General features: G+C 37.7%; 2 protein-coding genes and 1 long non-coding RNA gene across 8 annotated transcripts in view; all 3 read left to right on the forward strand.

Annotated features, from left to right (window-relative positions):
* The window catches only part of LOC103995627 (ABC transporter C family member 2), a 31771-nt gene extending 20130 nt beyond the window's left edge, over positions 1–11641 (forward strand). For all 3 annotated transcript variants that reach the window (XM_009416257.3, XM_065123143.1, XM_009416258.3), the window contains exons 19-29: positions 37–135; positions 524–676; positions 1660–2051; positions 3766–3946; positions 4082–4405; positions 4520–5276; positions 6038–6159; positions 7687–7932; positions 9511–9612; positions 10532–10844; positions 11191–11641. In XM_009416257.3, the coding sequence (XP_009414532.2) occupies positions 37–135; positions 524–676; positions 1660–2051; positions 3766–3946; positions 4082–4405; positions 4520–5276; positions 6038–6159; positions 7687–7932; positions 9511–9612; positions 10532–10844; positions 11191–11288 (2787 nt within the window). In that variant the 3' untranslated portion in view covers positions 11289–11641. The remainder of the gene's footprint in view (positions 1–36; positions 136–523; positions 677–1659; positions 2052–3765; positions 3947–4081; positions 4406–4519; positions 5277–6037; positions 6160–7686; positions 7933–9510; positions 9613–10531; positions 10845–11190) is intronic.
* Positions 11642–12359: 718 nt separating this feature from the next.
* Positions 12360–16547, forward strand: LOC135620297 (uncharacterized). The gene is made up of 3 exons (XR_010489684.1): positions 12360–12518; positions 15922–16119; positions 16340–16547. It is a non-coding gene; the product is annotated as an uncharacterized LOC135620297 (long non-coding RNA).
* A 1262-nt stretch (positions 16548–17809) lies between these two features.
* On the forward strand, positions 17810–21335 carry LOC135581491 (DNA-damage-repair/toleration protein DRT111, chloroplastic-like). Of its 4 annotated transcripts, XM_018830947.2 has the most exons (4): positions 17810–17955; positions 18459–19394; positions 20638–20911; positions 20998–21335. In XM_018830947.2, the coding sequence occupies exons 2-4, from the start codon at positions 18522–18524 to the stop codon at positions 21009–21011; spliced, it is 1161 nt and encodes a 386-aa protein (XP_018686492.2). In that variant the 5' UTR covers positions 17810–17955; positions 18459–18521; the 3' UTR covers positions 21012–21335. The 4 variants fall into 4 exon arrangements, with proteins under 4 accessions (XP_018686492.2, XP_064979216.1, XP_064979218.1 ...); XM_065123144.1 differs by having other exon boundaries at positions 20638–21335; XM_065123146.1 differs by having other exon boundaries at positions 17811–17955; positions 18494–19394; positions 20638–21335.
* The last annotated feature ends 483 nt before the right edge of the window (positions 21336–21818 follow it).

Below are 21818 nucleotides of genomic sequence, written 5' to 3' on the forward strand. Positions count from 1 at the left end.
AGACAACTATTCTTAAATTTTGCTTGTGCAAGACAGGTACGTGAGAACATATTATTTGGATATCCTTTTCAACCATCGCAATATGAGAAGGCAATTGAGGTTACCTCATTGCAGCATGACCTTGATTTGCTTCCAGTAAGTGAACATGTCATAGCAATGGGATGTGTTTCTTTTCCTGACTTGTAACTCCCTGCTCTCTCTGTCACCGAGTCACTCACACAAACACAAATGGTGTATTCCGACATTTTTCAGTGCATGATGGGTTTCTTACATTCACTATCCCTATGTATACACTCATGCTACTTCTGTTGCAACTATGAAAATATGTACATGCATGAAATAGAACTTCTCACCTGGGAGTTCCTAAGAATTTAGAAGTATTTGACATGTATGCATCAGCCATCAAATAAGTTGCTGGACTAGCCTTTGTGCTTTGCAAAATAATCTAATAAGCCCCCTTTGTTCTAGCTCTTTTTTTTTAGGAACATAGATGCTTAATTTCTTCTTCATTGTGCTTTGTCAGGGTGGTGATCTTACAGAGATTGGTGAAAGGGGAGTGAATATCAGTGGTGGACAAAAGCAAAGAGTTTCAATGGCAAGGGCAGTATATTCAGATTCAGATGTATATATATTTGATGATCCTTTGAGTGCATTGGATGCTCATGTTGGTCGGCAGGTACAATTTGCCAAAATTGTCATCAGCTGACTTATGCCCTGATTCTATCTACTTGCTGTTGTGGTCCTATATTGTTAAAGAGACATCTTGCTTAGCATTCACCATATTTCAGTGACAAAGTCTCGTACCAATTCAATGTTTTATCTACAATAGTTAAATTCACCCCTTTTATCATATTGGATGTAGCTACATGTATCAAGAGCACTATCAATCCAGCACTGGGCCTAGATATGTGCAAATGCATATCTAGGTGCTTCCAATTGGTCTTTTTCTTCAAGCATAAAGTATCTGCACCTGGTAAGGACACAATAAAAGGGGAAAAACATATTTGAGACCAAGGAATACAATCTTGCATAAACTGACATGTATCTACTGGTATTTACTAGTTCAGGGATAAACCATCATGCAAATTGCAGACTATCTGACATTATATATGTAGTATAGGGCTTGCCGCTTGATAAATCGTATGAACCGTGTAGTAAGCCCCTTGCTAGTTAACTCCAGAAACCTTCTGCACCTCTTCTTGCATCGCCCGTTGTCCCCAGCCTATGGGTAGTACTTCTTTCCTTCTCCCCCCTTTTGCTCCTTTTCCTCCTCGTCCTCCTGCTTTTCCTTTCTGGTACTGTGGTATGTACCACAATATCATGTATCGATTTGTTGGTTCATATCGGACAAATACCAGTCCAGCCAGCGACTGACATGGCTCTAGTATCAGAATTACAACCGTTGTTTAAAATAAAGTAAATGACAGGAACTGGCCACCTACTTATGTGTTGCTAACTCACAACCTGTCTTGTTTGAGTACTGAGTAGCCTTCCCTCCTGCTACTGGAACTTTAAGTTATTGGATAAATACAAATGTTTTGTGTTTTAAATTTCTAGTTGAGTATGCAAATAGTCTATCCGTAGACTTCAGAAATCATGATATCATTATCCACAAATTAGTATTTCTATATTCTGATTTTTCTGTCTATTATGATCCAGGTTTTTGATAAATGCATCAACGATCAACTGAGGAATAAAACTCGAGTCCTGGTAACTAATCAGTTGCATATTCTTCCACATGTTGACAAGATTATTCTCGTTCATGAAGGAATGGTGAAGGAGGAGGGTACCTTTGAGGAACTCAGTACTAGTGGAATACATTTTCAAAAATTAATGGAAAATGCTGGGAAAATGGAAGAACAAGTAGACGAAAAGCAAGGTGGTAACTCTGAAGAGACTGCAAAATCAGCTGAAAATGGAGATGTGTCAAAGACAGTGAATGCTTTGTCGAAGAGTGAAGAGAAAACAAATAGAGGGAAAGAAGGAAAATCTGTGCTTATCAAACAAGAGGAACGTGAAACAGGTGTTGTTAGTTTGAAAGTTCTTGCGAGGTATTAAATCTTAGTTACATTGCATAACTTTGTGATTACAATATAAATATAATATTTTTTTTTTCACCCTTCTGAAATCATTGATTCATCATATTATTGGATGCCGAATAAAGCTTTACAATGTTAAGTTGTAGATGTAACTCTGATAATCTTGTTAACTTATTCATTGTTTGACATTCTGTGCACTTTCTTGAAGGATGACTCTGAAGTTCATCTTATATGCAATGCTTGTGTTGCAATTATAGCATTGGTCAAAACTTTGATTTTACAGGGCTTTCTTGATACTAGTGGGATTATGTATATATGGATATTGGATACTGATATGACAGTGCTAATACACCAATTCAGGAAATCTTGAAAATATATGATATAATAATCATGGATATGATATTAAAAATATTTGAATTGCATATATGACAGAGCTTGATATTTATTTGTAATGTCGAAGAATGTAGTCAGGTATCATAATAAATAACAAGAAGTATTTAGCTGACTATTCATCTTGAATTTTTAGTAACATATTACTTCAAATATTAATCTTACTTCACTTACGATAACTTCTCCAAATCCTTTTAAGTTTGTTTATCATACTATGATATTTAAGACAAACAACACAAAGCAATTTATCAAATTATATATTATTTCATTAACAATCTGAGATCAACATTCAACAAAAACAAAGTTCTTACAAGTAGTCTCTATCAAAGATTACCTAGTATCCTAGATGCATTGGATCTAGTTAATGGTTATTTTGAAAATGTATATTGCAAGGAGCAATCTGATATGGATATGGCAAGTAATCTGGAGTATCCTTGTTTCATATAGCCTGAGTTCTTAATCATTTTATGCTTTGATTATTTGTCTTGATAAATTGGTGCTCTATCTAATATCCAGAGAACTTTCTGTGCTCTATTTGTATTAACAAAATTAACATTTTGATGTCTTACTACATGTTCTGTTCTTCTAAGTTCTTATATATTATGTTATGAATCTCTCTCTTTATTTTTGTAATGTTTTATTTCACAATTCTTGCCTCTTATTTCTTTTACAAAAACTCTGCTGTGGGCTTTGCTTGGGCATTTCATGACAGAAGATTATGAAGATAGGTATTCTAAATGTTTCCAACAGCTTTGCATGATTAACAGCTACTACTTTAATCCAAGGCATTTGCAACCAAAGTTTCAAGTAGTAATCCGATAATAGTTTTTGATCTTCAAAGATTTAAAGCTCTGTCCAATGCTGGTTTTGGTAATCTATTGGATTGATATGGAACCATAAACCAAATGGTATATGGATCCATGCCACTCGGTGTCACTTGAAATAAAAACTAAAAAACTATTTTGATGGGTATTGCACCATATGACTTGATATTGTTCTGTAGTCAAACTGATAAACACTGATTAGTATGCGTCATACTAACTAAATTTTAGAACTATGCTGAGTTGTACCCAGTATCACTTAATAAAAAAAGCAGTATATTGAGTTATACCAAGGTATATGGTTAGTTAGGTGCATGGTTGGATTGGTAAATATGGGGCAGTACATATCGGTCCGACTGACATTTTAAACCATTAGTGCCACGAGTTGGAAATTCCTATGTCACCAGATTAGTGCATATGTTACTCAAGATTCATGTCATGTTCAGCTTTGTTTTTGCCCTTGTACTTGAGTGCGGTTAATGTTTACCAAATTTGTTTAATTGTATTTTTTGCAGGTACAAGAATGCATTGGGTGGGATGTGGGTTGTTCTGATGCTATTCTCTTGCTATGCTTTGACTGAAGTTCTCCGAGTCTCAAGTAGCACATGGTTAAGTGTCTGGACAGATCAGAGCTCTCCGAAGAGCCATGGTGCTGGATTTTACAATCTGATTTATTCAGTTCTTTCTCTTGGTCAGGTACAGAAAATTCAGAACTAAAATGTTATTAATTGCTCACAGTTAACAATCTCTGGCAATTCTAATTCGGGGTAGAATCTTTGCTTAAACCGAAGTTTCTCTGAATTCTAACTCCAGGTTCAAATGTTAATTTAGGTACTAGTGACGCTGACAAGCTCTTATTGGCTAATTATGTCAAGTCTTTATGCAGCCAAAAGGCTGCATGATGGCATGCTTCACTCTATATTAAGAGCTCCAATGGCATTCTTTCACACCAATCCGCTTGGACGCATAATTAACAGGTTTGCAAAAGATCTTGGTGACATTGATCGCTATGTTGCAGTCTATGTTAACATGTTCCTGGGACAAGTCTCACAACTTCTCTCAACATTTGTTTTGATTGGCATCGTGAGCACTACCTCTCTGTGGGCAATAATGCCCCTTTTGATTTTGTTCTATGCTGCCTATTTGTACTATCAGGTAAAAGATTTATAGTCTATTTAATAGTTCAGGAAATGCAGTTTCCTTATTTTCATTTAACTAAATGCTTGTAACACTTGTTTCATGGTCATTTAAATTTTTAATATTTTACAGAGTACAGCACGTGAAGTAAAGCGTCTAGATTCCATTACCAGATCGCCAGTGTATGCACAATTTTCCGAAGCATTAAATGGTTTATCAACAATTCGAGCATACAAAGCATATGACAGGATGGCCAGCATCAATGGTAAATCAATGGATAATAATGTAAGATTCACGCTTGTTAATATGAGTGGTAATCGGTGGCTTGCTATTCGGTTGGAGACACTGGGAGGCATCATGATATGGTTCACAGCTACTTTTGCTGTCATGCAAAACCAACGTGCAGAAAATCAGAAAGCATTTGCATCAACTATGGGTCTACTTCTTACTTACGCTTTAAACATTACCAACCTATTGACAGCTGTTCTGAGACTTGCAAGTCTCGCTGAAAATAGTTTAAATGCTGTCGAGCGAGTTGGGACATACATAGAATTGCCTTCTGAAGCTCCTCCTGTTATTGAAAGCAACAGACCACCTCCAGGTTGGCCATCAGCTGGAATTATCAAGTTTCAAGATGTTGTCCTTCGTTATAGGCCAGAGCTTCCCCCTGTTCTTCATGGCATATCCTTCACAATTGAAGGAAGTGAAAAGATTGGAATAGTTGGTCGTACTGGGGCTGGAAAGTCTAGCATGCTTAATGCTTTGTTCCGCATTGTGGAACTAGAAAGAGGAAAAATATTTATTGATGATTATGATATATCTAAGTTTGGTCTTTGGGATTTGCGTAAAGTCCTTGGAATTATACCACAGTCACCGGTTCTGTTTTCAGGTATTATACTTCCTCCATCATTATGGGCTTGAATTTAAAAATAAAGTTTTTTGTTGTTTGCTTAAGTTCTGTTACTTAAACAATATGAAACACTGGATAGTAGTCTTCTATTAGTGGTATGAATCTTCCTGAAGCATCTAGCACAAAATCTGACAATCAGGGCATGTTACCTTTCATAGGTTTCCTGAATTTATTATAAAATTTTAGTTTTACGGTCATTAATTTGGAACATTAATTTGGACCATCTAGGTGTTTTTGTGTCAGTTTAATGTGACCTGAATTGAATGATTTTTTTAATAGTTGAAAGGCCAATAATTAGATTGGTGACCTCTCAAGGGCTTTTATTTGACTGGGTAAATCACAAGATATATCAAATTCAATTATCAAATAGTCAAAATTTTCAAGCGAAATGAAAACATTGGGTAAATGGCAAGACAAACTGAATCTTGATATTCTTTTTGCATTCATGGAGACTGTTGAAATGCTTTCATGGCTTATTAGTTTGATTATGCATTGTTGAAGCAGTTTCATGTGCAAGAGTTTTAACTACTTGAAATAGTTGAAGTTTCGGCTGTGAACTTCCTGCATTAATCCAAGAATCTATCATTTTAAGTGCTGTACCCTAGGATTTTAAAAGAATCTAACTTTTCATTTTTCCATATAGACAGAACCTGTTCATTATTCCCTATATATATCTGTATGGTGCTGTTTTGCTCTATTTTTGTTTGTGTTTTTGACTGTCTGGCCCAAAAACTACCCAGGCACTGTCCGGTTTAATCTGGATCCCTTCAATGAGCACAATGATGCAGATCTTTGGGAGGCTTTGGAGAGAGCACATCTAAAAGATGTCATTCGGAGGAATACAATGGGACTTGATGCGCAGGTTTGGTGCATTCTACTCTTTATACCATCTATTTATCTTCTCATTATATGCATGCATTGAGTTGCTGTTATTGTGGACATCTAGTGACTTATGACTAGAAAACCTCAGCATCAAAAGAATCAGAAACAAATAAATACTTTTGATTGTTCCTGATAATGTTTACTTCAGTGATTTCAATAGGCGCTCGGGCGCTTGCCTAGGCGCTCGGGCGAGGCGAGGCGAGGCCCGAGCGCCTCGCTTCATGTCCAATCGCCTCGCTTCAATGAGGCGCCGCCTAGGCGCTCGCCCGAGACTAGGCGTCGGGCGCTTTGGGCGAGCGCCCGGGTTAAACCAGGCGACCGAACCAATGTTTTACGTCTGGTTCGGTCTCCGGTGCTTTAGTTGGTTCAATCGGACCAACTAAATCACCGATAGGCTCCCTCACACGATTTCCCCGACTTCCCCAACCCTAACACTCACGATTTGTCGTCGAGATTTCTTCTCCGCTGTCGCTGCTCTCTGCTGCTGCTGCCACTGTCGCTACTCGCCGCTGCCACAATCGTCGCTCATCGTTGTTGTCGTTGCTCACCGCTCACAACTCCCACTCCCGCTATCGCTCGCCGCTTCCGCTCTCGCTACTACTGTCGTTGTCTTAGTAGCCTCGGTCTTCTCACACTTTTCTCACTATACTGTTACCAGTATATTAACAATATATTGCTAACTGTATACTAATAATAATATTTTTATTTATTAGATTAATAATATATTATTTTGACTTTAATACTATTAATTTTTTTATTTAAAATTATTGTTAGGTTTCATAATAAATGACAAGTGTACAGAGCAACTCAATAGATTTAATGTAAAATTTTATTGTTTTGATTTTTGAGACTTTTTATTAATATGACATTGTGATTTTGTACTCGATTTTCTTAATTTAATAGTATATTTTTTATTTAAATAATTATATTAATTATATTATATATTTTTATATTTTAGCGTCTCGCTTCGCTCGGGCGAGCGCCTGGGCGAGGGCCTAGCGCCTCGGGCGTTTTTGGACCTTGGCGCCTTTTGACGCCTAGCGCATTTTAAATCACTGGTTTACTTCTGGCTTTTCAATTTGTTGATTGGAATTTGAAATACACTGTTTAAGGTATATCAAGTAAATTCCTATTATAAATTATGCTTTCTCTTCAGCATGTTATGATTGTCTCCTCAATTTTACATAGTTACAGTTTTAAATATTTAGTTTCTTACATTATTTGGTCTTGTGGGAACCTATCTCTCTATGATTATCTTTTTGGACTTATTGCCGTAGATGCAATATCAGTGGCTTACAAGAATACAACAGAAGTCGTATTTTTGTTGCCTATTTGACACCAAGGGTGAGGGTGAAATTTAGTTCTCTCATAAATTCAAATGCTAAAGTGATATAGAACAAGGGTATATTACATGTAGCTTCTACTGATATGATTAATTTTTCCCTTATCCTCAGGATGATTTTGCACAAGTATTTTGGCTGAACTATTCAACCTCTTATTGTTGTAGGTCTCAGAAGCAGGGGAGAATTTCAGTGTTGGGCAACGGCAACTTCTGAGTCTTGCTCGAGCATTGTTAAGGAGATCGAAGATTCTTGTTCTTGATGAAGCAACGGCAGCAGTGGATGTCAGGACTGATGCTCTTATCCAGAAAACTATAAGAGAAGAGTTCAAATCTTGCACAATGCTCATCATAGCTCATCGATTAAATACCATCATCGACTGTGACCGGCTTCTTCTCCTCGGTGCTGGCAAGGTATTCTGTGAGACTCCAGTTGCCGCATGACAATCTTACTAGGATAACTTGTGTGGGAACCCAAAGCCTTTTTTTCAATATCTGGTGCATGTTTTTATCTGCTTATTATGGACTCAACAACTAATTGTTCAGAATTTAACCTTCAGATGTGGATAGCTATTAGCATGTTGAACTTACAAAAAAAATAAAAATACAGCATGTTGGTTTATTGTCATAGAATTTATTAACCACTAGTAGCTAGATTCAAACCTTTCTTGGACAGCTCATATCATTTTTTATGCATCTGAATGCATATAAATGGGGACACCATCAGTGCTTTGGAAGAGAAAAGTTGGGGAAGGAGGTTTTGGAGGGGGTGGGTGGGAGTTGAGGGGTGACAAGAAATCTAGGATAAGTTTACCTCAACTCATGGAGATCCGATACGTATTTCTTTTACAATATAAATTTATCTATTTTTGTTTAAATAAAATGGGTGATTTTTAGCCACTGGTTGCTGTCTTTTCTTTGAATTATTTTTCTTTCTGTTAGATTTTTGAAATGAACACACAGTCATCATCTCAGTTTTATGGTTTTCTAATCAAGCAGTAAGAATTCACCAATTTATTGCAAAAGCAGAAGCACTTTTGTACTTGTGGCATCATATTCTTGTTAGCAATGGCAACTCTTGCCTCCTCCATTGACAACATCTGGGCTTATCCTTCTAGTTCTGGCAAAAATTTACATCTTAAGATCTCCATGGTCCATGCTCATTTCATGTGAAATAGCTTTGCTTAAGAAGAATCATGTGAAGAATTATTTGTGTTCAAGAGCTTTGACTAACTTGATAGTACACAATGAGTATTGTCAAAATTATCAAGTTCAATGCAATCGCCTTGGCAGCAGAGCTATTTGGTTATTATCAAATGGCACTGTTGAGCTCAATGCTAAAAAAATAAATCCATCTAGCCAGCCTAAATAGTTCGGACATTACAGCTTGTCGATGTTGCATCAATCGATGGTATTGACCCCTACAATTCAGCATGGAAGATTGGTATCGTGATACTGTCTCAACCCTCTTGTAAGTGAGACAAAGTGGATATTAATTCTTATATTGATCATTGCATTTAACTAGGTTTCTTCATAGCAGTTGAAATCTTTGTGGTTTGGAAACTTATGTTGGAAATGTGATTCCTAATATTTAGAATCATGACTCAGTGCTGAAATTGGTACTTCATTATATTGAAAGTGCATTGCCTTTCTGCTCTCTATGTAAATATGTTGTTGGCAAAAAAAAAAAAGAAATGCTCATTCAATTAAACGATAACTTGCCTTTTCTGAATCTTCTTCTATGGAAATACCGGTGTGTACTGTTTATGTATAAACAGAGATGCATACATACGTTGATGCTTACTGTGCATGCTTTAATACATTCACGCCTAGATCTGAATCCACATGTACTTCAGCCTACTTAGATCTGAACGGATATACTGGTGTTCTGCTCAGACTCCTGTCAAGTCTCATGCTTCTCTCTCAATTACTATGTTAAAAGATTACAGTTATCAGATTTCATCAATGTATATCACCCGACTTCATCTGCAGGTTTTGGAATTTGACACCCCAGAGACCCTTTTATCAAAGGATGACAGTGCTTTCTCCAAGATGGTTCAAAGTACTGGAACTGCTAATGCACAATACCTACGGGTACTAATACATGTCTTTTTCTTTCTGTTAGTTATTTACCTCTTCAAAAGAGTTTTCATGAGCAATATCTTATCTTGTTTTGTCACTTTAATCTAGAAGTATGGTTCATCACAAATCTTAGTTGTCATATAGGTGGTCAACTCTCTTAGTCAAGCCTATAAAGTTAAAAATTAGTAAGCATGTTTTATCCAATATGAGTCATTTTTTTGTATTTCTTTGGTTTTAGGTATTGACTTTTTCCTTAATTGTTCATTCTCACTTTAGATCCTAGGAGGAATAATAATTCTTAAAATGACTTGGTATTGAGAGTTCAAGTTGTATTTTGGAAATTTAGCTTTATTACCAAACAAGAAATTTGTAAATGTCACAGGAAGACACCTTCCACACTCTAATTTCATTTTGTAAGCTGCAAATATCATTCAGAGGGTGTTGGTGTCATGGTGAGGTTGCTCAATTTTAGGAATAAGTTATCTAGGCCCTAGATAATCCATCGGCTCAAGAACAGGTAACCTGTCATCAAGCTTGGACACTTCAAATTTCTTGTGGTGCCTGTGTTGTCTATGTGTCCATGTTAATTGGATACTTCATGACATGTGCATGATGCTTCAAACGTATTCAACTCCTTGTACTATTGACATGCATATGTCTCGCACATATGTATGATATTTATAACATGTAATAAGTCTTCAATACCTCAAATTTTGATAATGAGCATCTAAATAAGTCTTCAAGACATCAAATATCCATATGCTTGGCAGCACTAGGATTTGAAAATTGTTACCAGCAATTGTATGTATGTTGTTGTGGACCTTTGCCAAATCAAGTAACGAGTAATTATGGCTATTTTTCTATTGCTTGCCTTCCTGTTCAGCATTTTTTTTTTAATATGCACTTATGGCCTTTTGTTTGATGGAAACAGAGTTTGGTCTTCGAGAACATGTCTAGCAGGGAAGAGACCAAGAGACAAGAAGGTCAGAGGAGATGGTTGGCCTCATCACGCTGGGTAGCTGCTGCCCAATTTGCACTCGGGGTCAGCCTGACATCTACGCAGAGTGACCTCCAAGGGCTGGTGATTGATGATGAGAATAACATCCTTAGCAGAACAAAGGATGCTGTTGTGACATTGCAGAGTGTTTTGGAAGGAAAGCATGACAACGAAATTGAAGAAAAGTTGGAAGAATACCATGTCCCAAGAGATAGGTGGTGGTCTTCACTATATAAAGTGGTTGAAGGTAATTTCTTTCAACATAGCTTTACCCGTAACACATGTTTGAACATAGACTGCAACAGTCTGCATTGGGTAATTAATATGCTTCGGCTGATTGCTTGTCAAAAGAGATACGTTCATATGCACCAGATTCAGCACTCAACAAGGCATATTAACAGATTTTTCATGTTTAACTTATACTAAACAAATATACTACACGTAACAAGAGGCACCGTGACAGTGATTGAAAGAATAAGGTACACAAAAATAAGTGCATGTTCCTTTGTTCTACCCTACTATTCGATCAAAATGCTTGTTATGTCTCATTTGCTTCTTGCAGCTTCTAATGTTACGTTGCTGGTCTCTTTCAGGTCTTGCGATTATGAGTAAACTGTCACGGAACCGACTTCAACAGTCAGGTTATGCTTTTGGAGACAGATCGCTCGATTGGGACCAGCTGGAGATGTAGCAAATGCAGCTGACCACCATTTTGCACCTCAAATCTGGTTGCTGGGAAGTGCAAGGGAAGCTTATGGTGCCTCCACTTTTGTCCATTGAAGTGACTCTTAATCTTTCTTTTGCTCTCTTCTTTTCCACAGCTGATACTGAAGACATCCATTATTGGAATTATAATTGTAATTGTAATTCTTCTCTCTCAATCATCGGTATTGAGAGGATGCCAAGGCACACAGATAGGTAACAGGCTTTTGCATGTTTGTAAAACTCTGCTGTGATGGACATACATTGTCTTCAAACACTCTCTTTAATGTCAAAGATGCTATTGCAAGGATTTATGAGTATCAGAAATGTAAGTTTCTTGTATGTGAGAGTTCCATCCATCTTTATTTGACCTGACAATGTGACACCTTCTGTCCCATACCTTTTATCACATTGTTACTCTGCATTTTGATTTGGACATCGTCGACTTGATCATCCATCTTTGTTGTTTAGATGAGATGGCTAATTATATGATTTTGTTTATGGATGGATGGATGAAAAATAAATATCTATTTAATCGACATGATTATTTAGGTGTACTCAAAACCCATCGGCTCAAGAACAGGTAACCAACCGGTCACTGACACGTGGACCCCCAATTCCTATACTCGGATAGCGATCGTGCAGCGGCCATGACAGCCTCCATCACAACAAATCGAAGCGAAACCAATCAAAACACGACAATTGAGGAGCTTTTCGACGGCTATTGATACTGGCTACCAGGCTGATGGGCACGGGACACCGGGAATCCCCACCTCGTCACATCGGAGTGAATCCACAGCTGGGCCCCGACACGACCGTGTCCGTGGGTCTGCTTGCGCCGTCGACCAGCGAGACGTGAAATGTTGCCTAGGGGATGCCGTTGGATTCGCATGTTCGCGGATCTTGAAGCAAAGGCGCGCATATCCAACGGCCAAGGAAGGCGCCATGAGTCGCGAAACCTTGAAAGACGGTGGAAGCATACAGCTAGAAGTTACCCAATACTAAAGTTACTCACATTTGTACCCAGATTGAAGAGACGTGGGATCCTTCTTGGGGCCCGCCGGTTGAATAATTATATCGTTCGTGCTGAGAAAAGAAAGGAAGACACAGTGGGAGTGCTCTCGTTCCCCGTATCCCTCTTTCCTCTCCGCCTCCGCCTCCGCCTCTGCCTCCGATCTCCGGGGCTTCCCAGCATTCGATCTCGTCGATCATGTCCGCAGTAAGCGATTCTCTTCTCCAGATTCCCTGAGTCTTCTTTTCGTCGATTCTGTGATTCCTTTTCTTCCGATTGAACTTCCAGCATCCGGTCCTTTCTAACAATCGGAGTAGTCAAAATGCTCTTTTTTCTTCGAATTTAATGCATCTGATTTTGATTCTGAAAAAAAAAAAAAAAGAGAATCATCATGAAAATTTACTCTGGGAAGTTCTGGGAGACGTGCGCTATGGTTGAGGATTGGTTCCGTCTTGAGGATCGACCGAAATGATGCGGGTGTGTCTTGATTTGGTCGATTGTGAAACTTGATTGTTGATTCACGTACGTGGAAGTCAATGATCTTTGATTGGTTGCTGTGGAGCCAGTCTTTGCTCTTTAGCACTTTGATTGGTGTGTTGGAACGTGTAATTTGTGCTCCTTGTTAGCTTAGAATTTTTGATGAATTAAATTGTTTAATTGCTTATCATATAGTGATCCAGTCCTTAGGAATTGTGCCAGTAGCTCAAGATCTATACATGCATCGCCTGTTTATGTGGGAAAGATTCTCTTGCATCAAGATTTCAAATTGTGGCGTCTGAGCTAATATTAGTAACCTGAGTGCTTAAACAAACAAACCAATAATGTTATCTAGAATTGCTTTACTATTTTTTGGATCTGTTTTCATGATCGAAATAATTTGTGCTGGATAAGCAATATACCTTGATTACGTTCATTATTCTTCCTGCTGTTCCCATTTTAGAACTTTTTAGCAAGCTCAACCTTGGAATGTAACAGGACAGCAAAGATTAGACAGATGATCCTTTTCTTTTCTGAGTGAGAAACAACAGGATATGGACATGATATTACTTGTTAAATTTGTTTTATTTTGCCAAAATCTAAGGGAGATGGATCTTTAATCTAACTTTGAATGAAAAAGCTGACATGATAAACCATACAAGGCATCTGAACATATGTGATCCACTTAAATGTAGACTACATCTAATGAAGTCTGATATTTAAGCCAACACCTTCTGCTTGGTATCAACCAATTCTGTTCCTTGATGTGGACTCAGGCTTTGCTGGCCAAACTTTTTTTCTTATGGTTATGGTCCCCCAGAGATCACTCTTCATTTTTCTCCTCTAACACGATGCAACTCATCTTTTGGAAAATCCTGTTCACAACATAATAGTCCAGCTTTCTTTCCATCATATAATCTATTGGATGTCTGCCTTCCAGTCAGCCGGTATATATCATAACTTCTTGCTGTCCACTACTTTTCCGATTATACATTTCCTTGTATAGCCTCAATAAATTTTGTGGATGTAGAAGGTATGCTATGGAGTCTAGTCATTTCTAATCATGCTTAACTGTGTAATTAAATATAAAGCAGTATACCATTATTAAGAAACTGCTTGCTCAGCACAGATACCAAATATTTCTTCTCAAGTGCATGATAATGATGACTGTATTGCACATACACATAAAGAAGCATCAAACATGCATCAGTGGATGGCCAAGATAATCATAGCACAAATGTAAGGAAGTAATGACATAAGATTTACATATGATTTTTCGTGGCATATTGTGTTTAATGATGATACTAGTATTTTTCCCTTGCTTGGGTTGATCATAATTGAAGCCAGAAAATGACTGCATGCTTGCTTCTTCCTTTTCTTGTTTTGGTTGCAATTAATATTCTTACTAGTGTGACTGCCAAAGTACTCTTAAGCGATTTGGGGACCATGCTACATCTTCTACTACTGTTTTATATGCTGGACAATTGTTATTACAAGTTGAAAGTTTTATGTGAAGTGATTTGTAACCATTTCCACTGGCTAGTCTAGGATTATCTCATACAATTATCTGTCTGATAAATCTTCCTACTACTCTCTGTGCAAGCAAGTTGCCTTTTTTTAAGTGATGAACCCTTCAAAAGAAACTAGCCTATTGAAACCCAACTCTTTAAACATTGAGCTAGAATTCATGATCGCCTTTAACAGAACGTTATATCAAACTTGAATTTAGCTCTTAGCCTATATATTCTAGAATTTTTCTTCCATCAATTATTGAGTTGGGAAAAAGTGAGAAATCCAAGAAGGAAACTAGTGTGCTTGTTGATAAGACAGTTATATGGAACCTAAATACAAATGCATTAGACTTGCATAAATCTGAAGCTTCAAGGAGATGTATAATACTTGGTCAAACTGAGGAGTGTTTGAAATGCTCATCAGAAACTTTAATATGTTTGGGTATAATACTTACGGAAGTTCTTATAATATTAGTGTTTAGCCAAATTGGCAGATCCACAGTTCTGTTGTACATAGTTTGTCTTCCTTTTATTCTCATACTTTTACAATCTTATGCTTTGATTATGAGAAGGATCATTATGCATTTCAGTACCTGAGTGTATCTTCCTTCTCAAAATTTTACTTTGTTGAACTTTCTTGCGAAAAGGATTATTATGTTTTTAAGCACTTGAGTGAATTTAAGTTTATTCAGGAAGATAAATTGAAATCTACTCAAGGAAGAAAGGCATCAGCTACTTGCAAAAAGCTTCTTTGTGAAGGGCTAGGAGATTGATGAAAAGAAAAATGTAGGTAGAGATGTACATTTGGATGAACAATGGAATTTTGCTATACCTGTAAACAGCACTTTGTTAAGTAACTTCAAAAGTTGGCCCTAGTGAGAAATTGAAGGCAACTGCCCATTGACTGCCACTCTGCTAGGAAATTGTCCTTTATTTTTTCCAATAATTGTACTTCTATTTGAATTTAGAGAAGTATTTTGTTGAATCGGTAATGCAGTGAACACATGCTGTAGTTTCATACCTTATCACCATTTTCCTGCTTGAAGATTCACCAGTATCAATAAAATTTAAGCTATCATCTCTCACTAAATTGGTTTTGAGATAAGGATGTTGGGATAGATCATGTATTACTAAATAAAAATGGAACCAGAAATGTTTACATTTGCAAACAATTATGGGTGGTTTCTAGAAAAGAATAAAATGAGATGAATTTTAGGTGGTATGTAAGTGCCAAAAAGAGACTTGCAGATGTACTAGTTAGAACAGACGAGCCAATTATGATTCATAGTGTAAAAAGAGATATAGAAGACCAAAGAAACAATTTTTTTTTAAACATCAGAATAAAAATAGGTCTAATTGATCTTGGTTGCATAGCTGACCCAAAAGTGTTGGAATATTTCAGCTTGTTATTTTCCTGTTGTTGTAATCCGCACTTGATTAATGATACTAGAACTTCTTCAATTCTTGTCATTTACTGTACACTTTGTAGTACAATTTTTTTTTTTACTGAAAATTGACTATCAACTGCTTGCTTAATTGTTTCTGTCTTCTTTCCAAATGGCTGTTTTGGTTTCCCATAGCTGACTATGGTCCTCGAGATTTTATTTTTTTGAGTGCATCAGGAGAAGGGTCAACCATTGCCCAAGTTTGGAGAGTGGGATGTCAACAATCCTGCCTCGGCTGAAGGTTTCACTGTTATATTTAACAAAGTTCGAGATGAGAAGAAGACAGGTGGTAACTCGGGCACTCCGACAACACCAACGAGAAAAGATGTAGGTAGTCTGCCACCAGATGACACCTACCAGCATCCGAGAAAAACTGTATGACCCTTTCTTATCTTTTAGAACCTTTGCTGAAACAAAAGAAAAAACTCATAACTGTGATTTGATCACAGAAGCTTCCACACCAATTGGTATCCATGATCATGTTTGTTTCAACACAAACTAACCCGAAACACCCTGCGCTTTTGCTGCTTTCCTTCTTGTACTACACAAGCACACAATTTCTTGGTTTACTAACCAGTTCATTAATTTGGTGCAGCGGAAGTGGTTTTGCTGTGGTTGAATGCTGCTACTGGAATGATTAGTACTTGGTAATCATAGTTTGGGTTGTGAGGATAAAGAAAGTTTGGTTTAATGATCAGATCCTGTCATATGAATATTATGGTATCCGATGGATGATCCGTCTGTATCAATATTATTTCGACAAAAAAAAGACAATACATGGATGGATAATTATTTTTCTTTCAGTTTTAGCTAAATGGATTGCTGGAAAGAGCAGTGTCTTGTTGTGTCTCTCATTTTATATTTCTCTGTAGATTTGCACAAACAACACATTCCTTCAAATTTTTAGAAACCTTCTTCACATCTTTTAAGCAGCCTTTTGAAAGAAGCATCATAAATAAATCAAGTCATGGATTTGTCTCTGTTGACGCATTCCAATCATTAATGTACTGTTCTTGGGTTCAAATCTACATATAAATGTCATCATATATGTAGTGATATTTTCTTTTTCATGGAAATCAAAACAAAGGCATATCAAGTTTTATTTCCAAAATTAAAACATATATAGTGAATGATACGGTATATTTTGGCCCAAGACACGTCAGAGTCCGACGCCATCGGTCACAGTCAGAATCCGTACTAGGACACTGTTCGACACGTCATATCTTGGGAATTCCGATGCAGAACCGCTCCCGAGACACGTAAGTCAGAATTTGTACCAAGGCACTGTTTGACATGTCTACCACGCCAACCCGCGTACGATCGACCCACGTGCAATATTATAAAGACCTCTAACAAGCATCTGACAAGGTGGGGAAAAAAAAGATCAATTGATCACTTCGCTGACTTGCTCGTCAGAGGGGCATCGTCGGGTGATCATGACGAGGGCTATTTTTGTAAGAAAATCCGGCCACCTCACAAAGGCGAGCTGCCAGTCACCCAGGAGAAGAAGAGACGTAGCTCGGCATACAAGGAACGCTGATCAATACCCCGTCGCGAGGGCCCGGTCGACCTCGGCATCCAGCCCAGCCGACAGAAAACTCCCGACATTGACCCGTGGACCAGACCGTGCTGACTCACCAGCCACAGCACATCTGTTCACCAACAATGAATAAAATGAAATCTCAAAAAAATTTTAAGAACACATCTCTAAAAATAAAAAAAATAATGCAGGGAGAAAATGTGGTTTAACTTTTGTTCAGGAAATAATATAAGAAAAAAGACTTATAATTCTTCAAAAGGATTAATTACCATAAATTGATTGGTAAGTCGTCAGCAACTCTGTAAATAAGAAAAATAATATTTTATTATTTTTTAAAAGAGATTATCACTAGTAAAAAGCGAAAATGGGCATTTGCGAAAATGGACCGGCTTGGTTCATAAGAGACTCCTCGACCGCTGATGAGCCGTAAAATCAACGGCTGAGACTACCTTATTTTCAATGGCTAACCCGATCCGACCGTCCGTGTCCGCGAGCGCCGGAGGCGATACGGTGGAGGCGAGCCAACAAATAACATAAGAGTCCTTTACCTTTCCGTCGTCTTCTTCTTCTTCTTCTTCTGCCTCTTCGCGGGCGGATCCGATCGAAATCTTGCCCAGGGTTTCTTCCTCGAGATTGAACAGAAGCGTCGAGTCTCGAGGCACCTTCATTTCGTAAGCCTTCGTTCCAGTCGCCTACTATTCGACGCTTTCGATCCCTGCGGATCTTGGTTAGGGTTAGGGTTTCGTTGTTCGGAGACTTACTTTTAATCTTTTATTAGGTTTCAGCGTAGATTAGGGCTTAAATATTGGGCTTTTGCAGAGGATTTGTTAGGGATAGGACTTACTTTGAATCTTTGATTAGGTTTCAGCGTCGAGTTCTTTTGCTTCTTTCATCTCTTCAACTTTCAATCTTTTTTGGTATAAAATCGAGAAGAGATGATTGTGTTCTGCTTCCTAAGTTTTCGATTATTCTGAGAATTTGACCACTGAAAGATGGAAGAAGACGATTGCTGAAATCAGAGTCATGAATATTTGCTGAATTCTAATTACTGAGATCAGAGTCATGCCATCTCCCAGTTTGTCTTAGTTAATACTGTAACTTAGTGAAGAGCATGTTCACGTTTAGTTCCTCTTTCCATTGACATTGTCGATAATAGATCACAGTGTGTTTCTAGGTTTACAGCTTGAACATCTTTGTGATTGCCGGCAGTTTTATTAAGGGAGAAAAGGAAAAAAAAATGCTGGGTGGACTGTATGGGGACCTTCCGCCTCCTTCTTCAGCAGCTGATGAAGAGAAAAGCAGCAGTTCCACTGTTTGGTCGAGCAGCGCAAAGATGGCGCCAGCCACATTGCGAAAGCCGTCATCTGTACTTACACCTCCTCAGTCCGTTTTGAAGAACCAGCAGTCACAAAGCAAAGCTAAAAGCTCAATTGCGTCACAAATGAAGACTCTGAGTTCTTCTGCTCCACCACCATCTTTACCAGAAAATGGTACAAAAAGCTCATCCTTTCAGCCAGCTCTTGTGGGGGTAACATCATCAGTGATCGAGGAATATGATCCTGCAAGACCAAATGATTATGAAGAGTATAGGAGAGAGAAGAAGAAAAGAGCTGCTGAGGCTGAAATGAAGAGGGAGCTGGAGAGGAGGCGTTGCGAAGAGGAAGAAAGGGAGAGAGAGCGTGAAAGAAGGGAACGAGAAGCTGCAGAGAGAGAGGATAATGATCATCAATCAAGGTCCTCATCATTGAGTATTTCTGGTGAAGAAGCTTGGAGAAGACGTGCTGCCATAAGCGGGGGAGTTGCTCCAAGGTCACCTTCTCCACCTCCAGGTGGGGAGGGGTTTAGCATCGGAAAGTCAGGTTCGACTGGATTGGGAATTGGTGTTGGTGGGCAGATGACTGCTGCACAGAGGATGATGGCAAAGATGGGCTGGAAAGAAGGCCAGGGACTCGGCAAGCAGGAACAGGGAATTACTACTCCACTGATGGCCAAAAAGACTGACAGACGAGCTGGGGTGATAGTTAATGCCAGCGAGTCTAAACCAGATAAGAAGCCTAAAAGTGTTAATCTCAATAGCTCACCGACTCGTGTTGTACTACTCCGGAACATGGTAAGGGGGATGTCTTTCTTGTTTTATCACTGTGGTTTCAGATTCAGCAAGTTTGTTGTTTTGCATGCTATTATCTAATCTATTCTCATGCTTTCTTGTACATATACAGTTTTCTCGGATCATATGCCTGTTTAGGTGTTGCTGCATTAACTTTTGAATTTTGATGTTGCAATTGTTAACATTATGCTGCCATAAGTTATATAAATGGCAGTAGACATGTGCTCGTATTGCTCAATATGCATGCCCAAGTGAAAGTTAAATTGTTCTTTTTTGTCATATTTTGTGCTTTTCTATATCATTTCATGGGTTCTCGTCTCCAAGTTCTTTCAAATAGACATGTATTGTTTTTAGTAAGATGTTGGCAGTGGTTAATATGTTAAAATTCCTTTGTGCTTATTATTTTAACTTGCAAATTGTTAATGTAACTTCTTCCGCTAGTGTTTTTTTTTGGTGGATTGATCTTTGAGGTTTATCCTCTCTTATGTGGTTTTATTTGTACAAGATTCAATTACGAAATTCTGGGTTTTAGGTTTAGGCTCATGACACAAGGGAATATATCTCACATGCATAAGATCATTGAATAATCTTAGTTGTAAAGAAAAGAAAAGATTGTTGAACAATATTGTTCTTATAGGAAAGAAAGGACTCTTTCATGGTTCTGTATGCATTATACAGATACAAACAACAATGTTTATCCTTTGTTCTTGTTATCCTTGTCACTCTTTTTCAGTATGCTTTTCTTTTCTTTTGCTTTCCCCTTCTCCTTTTCTTGCCTTCTCTCTCTCTCTCTGTTATATGTGTGTGATCCAATGTTTTTGGTGCAACTCTCACTTACTGGAGTAGCACAAGTACAGTCACTTTTTTCTCCTCCTTTGGGGTATATGGAGCCATGTTCATTTCAAAGACACAAGCTAGTGAGCTGATGAAAGAACCTGAAAGATATATTAATTGCATAAGCGTTCGAAGGCTGTTGTACTGCTTTAGCCTCCATTTGAAATCCAGTTTGAAGTGTCATAACTACTGCCTCTTGGAATGCTGGGTGTTGGATATTATTTGTCTACTCAGCCCTTGTCCTCATATATTGCTGTAGAGAAACCTGTTGTCAATCATTCTGGAACAGGTACCTAATACCATTTGAAAATTGTTTCCGTTGTCCTAAATCTTGGCCTGCTTCATAGAAGGAACATAAACAATAAGAAAATAGTAATTTAATGGAGGTGCTAATAGACTACTTTCTTACCAGGTTGGACCAGGAGAGGTGGATGATGAGCTTGAAGATGAGGTTGCCTCCGAGTGCACCAAGTATGGCACTGTGACACGTGTCTTGATATTCGAAATCACTGAGGCCAACTTCCCAACTGATGAAGCAGTCAGGATCTTTGTGCAATTTGAGAGATCAGAAGAAGCGACAAAGGCATTAATTGACCTTGATGGTCGCTTCTTTGGTGGAAGAGTAGTGCATGCTTCATTCTATGATGAGGAGAGATTCGGAAACAACGAGCTGGCTCCAATGCCTGGTGAGATACCTGGTTACCCATGAGAAGATTAAACACAGACCAAATTGGGGATCAATGTAAACCTGTGTGATTTTCTTTTTTGGTAGAAGCTGGAGTCTGATTTCCCGCATTGGAGCTGTGCCACTTGTTTGGCAAAATTTAGGGAACTTTTGATGCTGGCAACAATATTTAGGAACACAACCAACATGGATCAAGAGCTGTACAAGCTATACCTCTTGAGATATTCCTGAACCATGGAGCTTAATGTGAACTATTATTAGTTTGAGGTACATATCATTCTGTGTGATGCATTAGTAGGAAAGTGTATCTTTTTTTGGGGAAAAGTTGGTAGACCTAAAGACATGCTTGGACATGATCCTTTTCTGGATATTGCTTGTTCCATGGTTGCTTTTGTTAGTTAAAACTGTGAGGTCAGTTGTCATAATGATTCATCCTAATGTTTTCAGCATGAACTAACCCCCTTTGTCTTGTATGTAATTTTTAGGTTGCACTCTTTCAATCAATTTATCATATACTAGATTTAAGATTATATATATATATATATATATATATATATATATATATATATATATATATATATATATATATATATATATATATATATATATATATATATATATATATATATATATATATATGCGTGTGTGTATGTGTATATATATATGTATACATATGTATGCAATTATTAGGTTGTACTCTTTCAATCAATTTATCATATACATATGTATGTATATGTATGTGTGTATTTGTATATGTATACATATGTATGTGTGTATATGTATACATGTGTGTGTATAATAATTCTTTTAGCAATGAATATCCTTGTGTTGATAAATTTAAACTTGGGATCAGTAGAGTTGTTTTCTTTTTCAAGGAAATCAATGCAGATGGCATATCAAATTCTATT

This window comes from Musa acuminata, chromosome BXJ2-8, assembly GCF_036884655.1.
Source record: "Musa acuminata AAA Group cultivar baxijiao chromosome BXJ2-8, Cavendish_Baxijiao_AAA, whole genome shotgun sequence".
NCBI classification, from domain to species: Eukaryota; Viridiplantae; Streptophyta; class Magnoliopsida; order Zingiberales; family Musaceae; genus Musa; species Musa acuminata.